General features: G+C 40.1%; 1 protein-coding gene across 2 annotated transcripts in view; it reads right to left on the reverse strand.

Annotated features, from left to right (window-relative positions):
- The window catches only part of ampd2b (adenosine monophosphate deaminase 2b), a 52,279-nt gene that overhangs the window by 17,528 nt on the left and 23,646 nt on the right, over positions 1-11,105 (reverse strand). The window contains exon 1 of one of the 2 annotated variants that reach the window (XM_056424200.1): positions 3,965-4,223. The exons of the other annotated variant lie outside the window; for it this stretch is intronic. Coding sequence (XP_056280175.1) covers positions 3,965-4,064 — 100 coding nt within the window. The 5' untranslated portion in view covers positions 4,065-4,223. Of the gene's footprint in view, positions 1-3,964; positions 4,224-11,105 lie in introns of those variants that run through there. 2 annotated transcript variants of the gene reach the window in all.

Genomic DNA, 11,105 nt, shown 5'->3' on the forward strand with positions numbered 1-11,105 from the left:
GTTTTGACAGTCCAATAGTAAGAAGTCTCTGCTTCATTACTGCATGATCGACAGTGTCGAAAGCCTTGGACAAATCAATAAAAAGGGCTGCACAGTGTTGTTTATTGTCCAAAAATTCAATAAAATCATTTACTACCTTTAACGCTGCTGTGGTTGTACTATGTTTTTTTCTAAAACCTGATTGAGAGACAGATAAAATATTGTTTATGATTAAAAACTCCTTAAGTTGCTCACTCACAAGGGATTCTAGTGTCTTAGCTAAAACAGACAGTTTGGAGATAGGCTTGTAATTATTTAAAAGTGTGGGGTCTCCTCCTTTTAACAGGGGGAGAACAAAGGCAGACTTCCATATAAGGGGAATTTCGTTTGAAAGTAAGGAAAGATTAAAAATATATGTTAAAGGGGGTGCAATAAAATCAGCAGCTAACTTTAAAAAATATGGTTCTAGGTTATCCGGACCTGCCGGTTTTCTTGTGTCTAAAAATTTAAGGGCTTTGTGCACTTCAGTAACAGTAACAGGCTTAAAACTGAAAGAATCACCAACAGTTTCCTGGCGACCCAAACAAGCAGAGGATTTCTCATGTGGATGGTTTAGAGTGTCAAACAGGGAAGCAGAGGCAATGAAGTGCTCATTAAAACAGTCCAGCATTATGGCTTTATCAGAGATGTCATTAGAGTCCTTGACAATGCAAGCGGGAAGCTCAATACCATTTCTACTTCCAGATAAATATTTTATTGTCCTCCAAAACAGTCTTGGATTGTTGAGGTTGTTTGACGTTTCACTTAAAAACATTTTTTTTAGGATGCATGAGTGAGAATGATTCAGTTAAAGAGAGATCAGATAGAACAGAGGAGGACAGAGGGAGAGAGGGACAGAGGGAGGGGGAGAGGGACATAGGGAGAGAGGGAGAGATGGAGAGAGGGGCAGAAGGAGAGAGAGAGGGACAGAGGGACAAGGGAGGGAGGGGGAGAGGGAGAGAGGGAGAGATGGAGAGAGGGGCAGAAGGAGAGAGAGAGAGAGGGACAGAGGGACAAGGGAGGGAGGGGGAGAGGGACAGAAGGAGAGAGAGGGACAGAGGGACAGAGGGAGAGATGGAGAGAGGGGCAGAAGGAGAGAGAGAGAGGGACAGAGGGACAGGTGCAAAGTCTGTTGATGTGGGCGGGTTGTCAGCTCCAGAGAGTGAGAGAGTAAGAGATGAAGAAGTGGTCAGAGACATGAAGTGGAGTAACAGTGAGGTTAGATGTTGAGCAGTGTCTGGAGAAAATGTAGTCGAGGTGGTTGCCGGCTTTGTGAGTAGGAGGGGAGGGAGTGAGTGAGAAAGCAAAGGAAGAGAGTAAGAGTAATACCGGTAGATCAGATGACTTCTGTGTCTGGATGTTCAAGTCATCTGATCAGTTTTTGAAATATGATGGATTGGTACAAGTTTAACTAGCCAACAGAATATGGAGCTACACATAGAAAATGTTGTTTACACAGTAACTCATCAGTAATATTAATGTAATATATGATAATATGTAACACTAGCAGGAGCCCTTATGTTGCTTAATGAGCTTTAACTTGTGCTTTTATCAATGGAATATTGTTCTACAATTACTTAAGTAAAGCGGCTGTCCTAGATATGAGAGAACCCGCATTAAACAAATATCAAGTATCAAAGATACAACAGTTATTTAATATATATTTTACTCTTGTAAACTATTATGTTGTGCTCTTGTGAGTAGTTGTAATGTCATTCAAAAATCCATCTGTTTTTCTATCTATCTATCTATCTATCTATATATATATAGTGCTATATAATAAAGTGTATGATGATTATAATGACATTTTCCAAGAGAGTGTGTGTTTTTGTGTTTGCTGAATATAATAATAACTGTTTAGTGTACAACGCCTTCATTAGTATGAACATATATTTCTCTGTTTCTCTGAAGTAGTTCAACAAGTGTAAAACAGCACAAGGCACAGAAGCGGCTGAGTGGGTGGCGCTCTAATTTCACACTGCCGTTCACTCCACAGTTCACTCCACAAACCTGCAACAAAGTCAAAATATGGACGACACCAAACCAAACTATGCCTCAACTCTTCCCACAATAACTGCAAACGAGTTTAAAGGGCTGTCCGGTGGACGGCAGCGTGTGTTGAGCGGATCCATAACCTTCAGAGAAAGGTTAGATGTGAGTGATTCAAACTCATTTGATGCTGATACGATGAGCTGCAGCCGTCCATCTCTTTTCCACTCTGCTGTGCTGATTGTTGGATTGAACCAAAAGTTCAGGAGATAAAACTCCTCCAGAATGCCAAGTGTCAGTTTAGACGATCGTTAAGCAGACGATTTACTTTGTGATCCTGTTGCGAACTGCCAGTGTTTTAAAAGACAAGATACTGGCAGTTATTCAAACAGTCCATCAACATACAATTACATGAGAGTGTTTAGTCTTCACTGCACGTATTACTCTATGCACAGACTGGACTGTATAATCTGCCCCAAACTAGATTAGTGCCCTTTTGAAAAAACAAGAGATGATGAGTCACCTAAATGTCATCTTTGCCTCCTCAAACGACTCCCTGGATGACAACACAACATGTGAACGTTATCTTAATGTGCTTCTGCAGAATCTTCTAAATCAGACCTTAGAGGGACAATCTCCACGTCTATAAAACAGAAAAGGAAATCTGTCTCAAATATAAAAGCCAAGACGGCCTCTCATCATTTCAGTGACTATTTAGTCCTCCATAACAATTTCTGTAATAGCCACCGTCAGCAACGAGCTATGAATGAGAATAATCCCAGAGAGCGTCCTGACTCGAGGGGTTGGTGAATCACTTCAACCTCCAGCTTTTGTATTTATTGACCAGACTACAAATCAATCTCCGCCACCTTGAAGAGTCATGGTAATGTCCCCGTTTGTCACTGTCTGTCAAGGGTGTCTCCAGTGGTCATGTGACCCGGGTGATTTTTAAAGATACAACATATGCTTGTATGTTGTTATGTAATTATATTATGTAAAATGCCAGTAGAGGGAGATTATATTTTATATCATCCGCATCCTATTAAAAAAAAACTAAATTCAAGAAAAAAAATGCATGATATTTATATTAGTAAAGCTTTTTTAAATATTGGCGAAAATGAGTCTGGATGACGAGATGACACAGAATGAAGAGAGGGAGGATAGTGGCTGGCGTTTCATCATATGGTCATTCTACGCGAGAGGCTGACCAGCGTGTGCACACATCAGAGTGGAGACTAATACTCTCATGCAGCTCGCTACCAGTCTACATATTCTATCTCGGCCATGAACTGCCATCAGGCTACATGAAAAACACTGAAATCTCATTTGTCGAAGCAACACATTAATACCAACAAAGTATTTTGAGGTACATTTTCTCTCATGGCAACATGTTTTAAACGGGCGTGATGAACCAAAGGGGTCCCCAATACATGACGGACCATGTCATCATTGTTAAAGACAGGAAAACGGACACGATTTGTTTTCCACTCACAAAGTGTAGAGCACCATTTCATTAACGTAAGGAATGGTTTCCTACAGCACCGGCTGATCCTACTGTCAGTGTTCCTCTGGCTGAGGGTACAGAACACATGTATAAATACTTTGTCCTCGGCCAAAATGATAAGGGATGAACATAAAAGCTGTAGACCAGCACACTGACATGAAACTTTAAGCTATGAAGGCCAACATCCTCCACAGAGAGGATCCTCAGCGACACCTCCCTAATCAACAGGTTTTCATTTCCCCAAACTACTCAGAGAACAAGTCTTGCACACTGGCTTCCTCTGACGAGTGCTTTGTTTCTTTGATAATGTTTCATAACTCAAAGTACAATGGTTTGAAAAAAATGCCCAGTCCACAGCACCTCAGACTCATTTCATGTGAGTTTCCTCGCCCGTAACTGGACCGACACGCTTAACCCATCCTTCTTCTCCATCCCCATGCAACCTCCACTCACCTGTGCTGGCTGCATACTGCAGGCTGCCCCGCTTCCTAAAGGGGGAGAGGGGCTTGTTCTTAGCCCCGGTCGCGGCCCCTGGGGGCAGGTTGGAGGACATGTTGTGAGTCCCAGGTTGTGTGGTTCAGGCAGTAAAAGGAAAAGGAGAGCTGAGTCCGAGCTGCAGAGGACTGAGCGTCAGAGAGCTAACGAGGAGAAAAGAGAGGAGAGGGAGGAGATGTAGCACAGATGCTGGGTGCTTGAGGCGGTATGATTGCAGTCAGCGTAAGTGTGTGTATTTGTCTGTGTGTGTGTGTCTGTGTGCTACGTGTGTGCTACATCCAGACTGGTTGGTCCAGCGTGCATCACTATGCAGCGAAACAAACCCCGCCCCCTCCGAAAGGCTCTCGTGCGGGAGCTGCAGCGCTGATGGAGGCTGAGGGGCGGGACACACACATACACACGGCAGCCTGCAGTTTTGCTGTTGCCATGACAACCACAAATCATGAGCAATTCAGAGACAAGTTGTGTATTACTGAAAAATGTACCGGAAAAGTAAAACGCTCCAATGAAATGTTACAACATGCTTGTGAGTAATAGACTCATGATCCTTAGCTCTACCGGTTTAGCACTAATTAGCACAAGTTAGTCTGCTAACACGTGCTGATGTTAGCCTTTAGCTCAAAGTATTGCTGCATCAGGGCTCTCAAGTCTCACGCATTGAGCGTGAGACTCACGCATTTCGGTCTTATCTCACGCACTCCCGCCACACATCGAATTCCTCACGCTGAAAAAACCTCTCGGCTATTTAATGCTTGAATGCAGGGGTGCTCAATACGCCGATCGATTGATCCGCTGCAGAGCTCCGACGCCGGTCTGCGCGCATTGGGATGGAGCAAAAAAATAGTCACTAGCTTAATATTGTTTTCCAAATTTAAGTGTGAGGCACTTTATGTTTGTTTGTTGACTACCGAAAGAACACCGACATTAAACATTGAATGGGGTCAAATTAATCCTAAGGCGGGGGGAGGGTGTAATATTGATTCGGGTCAAAATGACCCTAAGGCAACACAAGGGTTAAGGGATAAAACATATATAAAAGAAATAAGAAAGATCGACATTCAAAGGGACGTAGCTGACACAATTTCAATTGATTTGATGAATAACGTCCAAACATGTTTGTGGAGAATTATTAACAGACCAAATCTAAAATACTGAAACAGAATAACACTTTTTTTCATTCAATCACATTTGTCAATTGACAATATCATAGTTTTGTTATATACTTTTAAAAACACTTTATAGTTTTGGTTGTCATATATTCTTTTTTAAGGCATCAACTGAGAACTATTTTCATTATTGTTTAAAGGGCTTTCAGTAAAATGTCAGATAATTGTGTAAATACTTCATAAACAAAGCAACAACAAGATATATCATCAATTATATATGTTGAACACCCAGTAGATTTAATATACTCCCAAAACAAATCTTTAGAAAAAAACAGCAATGTTTTCTGCACAATTAAAGGACTGAAGTATTGTCAGAAGTAATTAACGAGATGTTAAAGAGCACAAATCAGTCACACATCCATCTTTCCTCTCTACAGGATTTATGGGTTTTACGTCACAATGCTTTTCTGAATACAGACCAGGAGGCGCTCACAGAAAATGATGACAGAATGACGAAAAACCCCACGTCTATTCAGTCCTGATATAATCAGCTGAAGAATCAATACATCAGAGCCACCTCCTGGTTGAACAACACAGGAATATAAGTGCAAGACGATGACCATTTACCAGGGGCGTTGTTTACAATCCTTTTCAAAATAGTGTGTGCACTGTGGAGCCAGCGCCCCCTTGTGGTCTGTACGGGGAAGTAGTGCAACGGACCGCATCGTTGTACTGCAGTCTGTGAATGTGAGTGAGAGAAAAGCTCTGCACAATAAATGGCAGGACATGTTTAAATTGCCAAAGACCAATCTCGATTGATTTTCGGGACCTTGAAAGGTCACGCAGTAAAGCCTCAGAATTATACTTTATTCCAGGAATGATTTAGCTGTTTTTTTAATTTTTCAAGCTCACGGTAGTCATGATGCTCAGCACAAATTATTTGTTTTGTAGAAGGAAAAATGGTTTAAACTTGACGACTTGTAGTATATAACTACACTGTATATGGAGCTGAATTTAATGAGATGGAGCTAATGTTTTTTAAAGCAAATGCATTGTTAGCATCAGCTAATGTCCAACTGTGTTTATGATGAGTTCTTCAGGATGGGTGATTATAAAAACACTTGAGCTGCTGCATCTTGGAAAATGAATCTGTTGGTGGCAGATTTTAGTTGTCAATCTTGGGACAGAAGATAATGTTTTAATGGAAAACATGTTCATCCAGCTAAAAGCACGGCTTTAAACCATCCTAGTTATTTCAATACACATCATCATTTCACTCTTTCTCTACCAAATGAGATTCTAAATCCATATTCATATATTATTTTTTATTCAGGAAGCTGTAAATTACCTTTCTCCCTACTTGTTTGGGTAAACACAAATATTGACACTTTTGTCAAACATTTTTTTTGAATAATAATAGAAAGTAACACCAATCCAGATAAATAGTTATCGAAAAAATTCTTGCTTGGTTCAAACTAAACAAGTTGAACAAGGAGACAAAACAATTTCGGCTGCCATCTTTGTTTGGATTAGAAAACACAGTCACAGTGCCGGAAACCGGGTTTTTAATGTGAATCTGTTTTTATCGAGATGGTTAAAACTGTTTTAAAGATTCTGGGAATACTTTCACATTTGTTGATGAAGGACCTTGTGAGTTACTCAAAGATTGACAGGTATTTATTATTCATCTTTATGAAAATCAGAAGTGTAGCACACACTGGGGCTGCAGGGAAGCAGCTGATGATAGCCTCACAAAAAGGCCAATATCGATCCCATATGGTGACACGCTGTTTTATCAGTCTAATGTTGGTAAAAAGGAAGATCATGGTCAGTGAGCGTGAATAGGTCCAAAAGAAACAATGTCGAGGAATCCAGATATGATGGTGTTTTTGCAGGAGCTGAGAACATTGTCAGAGGAGATGCAGATGGATGTGTGAGTGAACAGAACCGTCGCTCTGAGGTTTTATGCTCTGACTGTCAGTGATAAAGAGCTGCAGACAGCTCAAGACAGCCAACGTGTTGCTGCATCAGAGAGAAGTTAACGGATGAATGAGGACAAGGAGTCTGATATATTGTATCCCTTTTCACTCGTTTCCTCTAAAATTAATGTGGTTTAATTCCTCTTCAGGAAAATAAAGGTTGACCTTGGACACACAGCTTCCTCCGATGGCAAAGACACATCTATACATGCAGAGATTGACGAAAGCATTAGGAGAGAATTGCGTTGTATTTACTAAGTGTCTCAAACAGCAGGAAACACACCGATCACAAGTCACTGACAGTCACTGACAGTCACTGACAGCCACAGGATAACACAGAAAACATTTCACTGAGAAATTTGGGGTTGCGGGAACAAGGGCAGATGTAAATCGAAAGAAAGAACAAAGGGTGTATGATTGAGAGGTGAGAACAGAGCAATCCTGATTCTGTTTCTGCTCTGCTGAATATCTGGGTTTTGCACAAGGCTGAAAAAAATGTAATGATGTATAATTCATCAATTGATTTAATTAAAAAGGATATTAAAGAAACATACTACATTTTGAAGTTTTTTCTGAATAATTTCAAGTTGTCTCTTTTATTTTAAATGTTTTACAAATATATACATTTTACAAACATAAATACCATCGTGTCCATGTATCTCTGTAATTCATAATGAAAGTCACCGAGAAAATATTCCTAAGAATATTCAAAATTGTCTCTTTTTTCGTTTGAAAATGATGTGGGTTGATAAATATATATCCATGCACATATATATGGGAGACTATATAAAACAATGTTAATAACATTGCTGCTATGATTTTTAATTCTACAGTTAATGGTATAGCTCTAAAATGGATTTACAAGATGTTTTGTGAAAGAGGATTAACAGTATCACAGTATCTTGCTTCAGTATGAGGTCTCCAAGCTTCCCCTTGCGTCATCAGGGGGAGTACACATCTATTTTGCAGACTTGTCCAAAAGCATGTAGAGTAAAACCACATGAGCTCATCAATGGGATGGGATCTCCTGTAGTGAAGGCTGCCGAGGAATTATAAAGGAACACACTGAGGGAAGTAAAGAGGGTCCAAGTGTATCAAACACAAGTTCACTTTGCCAGGTGGATCCTGACAGGGACATTATTGGATTGTTGGAGGGGAATATTATTGATTTAACAAAGATCTTTGATTATCAGTGAAGCCCCAAATGTAGGCTGCATCAGCTCTGTCTTGTGTATTTATGGCTCTTTTATGAGGTGTTTAAAGATGCAACAAAAGGTAAAGGCTCACTATGATCATGAGAGTGTTGATGTTTTACTGATGATCAGTAAGTAAGTAGGCCTATCAGCGAGCCTCCAGCTTGACCTACTTTGATAAATAGATGTAGGATCCTTATGAATCCTTTCTGCAACGTGACGTGTTGTGGTACGTTGCAAAAAGCACACACGTCCTCCATGCTCAATTCCCCTGCGCCCTCCACCCAAAAAGACACTGTGTTAAGCCCCTCCCTCTCTGGTTGATCTGTGGCTCTGTGTGTAATCTCGTCAACAGATCAGAGACGGAGGGATTGAGCCCAAAGCAGGGCTATATCCACCTCCTAATGAGATTGGCCACCATCACTAGATGTGCTATTGCGATTAGCCTGCTTGGAAGCATTCGGGGATTTAGGCCCGAAACACCCTGCCCCAGGCAATTAGCACGATACTTAGGCAGAATGACGTGAGTTTGATGCTCAGTATCTCAGCACAGAACTGGACTTCCGCATTGTGCAAGGGAGGCAGTATGAAAGGGAAAGTGGTGTTTCTTTTTTGATGCATTGATTTGTACAATATATCTATACCAAAAAAGTATCATCATTGATTTTAGTTGTTTTCTTTTTTCTGCGGGAGTCTGTAAAAATGTAACAACAGATTCTGCAGTAAAATGATGAACAAATATATAAATAACTTAAAAACAGGAAACAAAGATGATCTTTTGAAGCCACTGTGAAACTTAATGACCTCATCGTTTCTGTTTTCACCTTCATTAACATGTCACACTTTTTCTTCCTCAGAGATCCCAGTCTGTCAATCCTTTAGCTTCCCGCTGAGCCTGTTTGACCCTGACGTCACTGAACTGCTACTCCGACGGTCTGATCCCACTTCTCTTAAACCTGCTCCTCCTACAATAAACATACAGAGAAAGTTAGAAACACGTGGGAAAAATATGTGCAACATTTATAAAAAGGCTTTTTTTTTAAATACGGTAATTCCTTCTAGTTCATTAGATTGTACTTGATGAACTACAATAACTTCCTTTTGGTTGAACACCTCTGGCAAACAGTCCTGTTTACATTCATCAAGTCCTCGCTTCATAATTGGATCCTATTAGACATTTGTGTGAAATTATCCCAAGCATTGCATTTAAATTCTTGAGTTATGTTCATAGCGTTGTGAGGTCACAGTGACCTTTGACCACCACATTTTAAATCAGTTTAAACTTGAGTCCAGGTGGTCGCTTGTACCATCAGAGTAATTCCCTCAAAGTGTTCCTGAAATAAACACACATATTGTTTTTGCTTTAATTTCATACTGCAGATGCTATTATTTACAAAGTAAGTAATGTTGCATGCAGTATACATTCAATAGCGACATACGACTTAGTAATACAGTGCAGCTTGAACTTTGACCCTCTTGCTCACTTATGAGCTGCGTAGAGCGTTGTGGATCAGTGTCCAGGAGCGCCTGCTGCTTACATGCTGCAAAATGTGACCGGATGCAATCGGACATCAGGCTATTTTTAGCATGCAGTCTTTTAAATAATATGTACCGGTACATACTGAATATTTTTCTTGCATCCTAAATAGTGTGGTAGGATGGGTATTTGAATGCACAGATGGTGTTTTTCGAGAACGGGTCGGACGGACGTTCAGATGGACAGACAAATCAAGAACATGATGCTTTTAGCCTCGGTAAACAAGCTTTATGACGTGATGTCAAACAGCTGAAGGGTGATTAAAAACACTGTCATACTGCTGATGTTGATCATTTTATCCATAATCACCACATTAAAGACAAAAACATAGAAGACTGAAGATATCAATTTTACCAAGAAAATATGATTGTGGTCAAATAAATAATATCTCCAAATGATGAAGACTTAAAAACTAAATGTAAATATTAATTTGCATGTTCCTGATTTAATTTGCCAGTTTAAGCTGCAGTGTGTTAAATAATATCCACACAGATAAGATTCTACTGCAGATGTCTTTCCTTTGCAAAATCCAATTTTCTGCAAAAAATTTAAAAACGAATAGAAAAAAAGCATTGACTTTTTGTTGAGGGAACGAATGATGCTAAACTTTCAGGTTGGCCGACATAAATACCTCATCCCTGCAGCACTCATATAATACATTAAATAGTTTTTAAAGAGAACTTTCCCTCCACTGGAAACAGGACAGTCAAGTCGTCTCTACTGAACTGCAATGCTCCTGATGTCTCAAATACAAAGGTTTTAAACATTCAGCAACCGAAAATGATTCATGCTTTGATCACGCCTCGAAGATGCTGCAATGTCAAAAGTATGTAAAGTAAAAGATAAATCAAAACACTTCACTCAAAAGCATGGTACATTAAAGGTAATAAATTAAACCAAACAACATGTTGTGCTGGTTACTGAGATGATTTTGTGGGAAAAAATATACATCAGCAATAGAGTGTCTCAATGTAAGTCCTCTAACACGCGGGGCAGTAACAGCCCATAAGATCAGGCCCACTGACCTCCACCCATCAGGGCCACAGGAGATCAGCTGCTACAATCCTGCCACAACAAGCTTAATGCACGTCACATCACACCGGCGGTCTTAAAGTCTCTGCTCCGCCTGAAAGAAAACAGGAAAAATGTTCAGATAGTTTCAGTTATGTTGGCTGTAACTTGGGAAACATATCTAGGTAATGTCATTGCCCCATTAAACAGCAAAGAGCAGTTTCAGTTGCTTTATTTAGCACCACCACCCCACCTGGGATTTAAACGTCTTAA

The sequence above is a fragment of the Pseudoliparis swirei genome, chromosome 9 (assembly GCF_029220125.1).
Source record: "Pseudoliparis swirei isolate HS2019 ecotype Mariana Trench chromosome 9, NWPU_hadal_v1, whole genome shotgun sequence".
NCBI classification, from domain to species: Eukaryota; Metazoa; Chordata; class Actinopteri; order Perciformes; family Liparidae; genus Pseudoliparis; species Pseudoliparis swirei.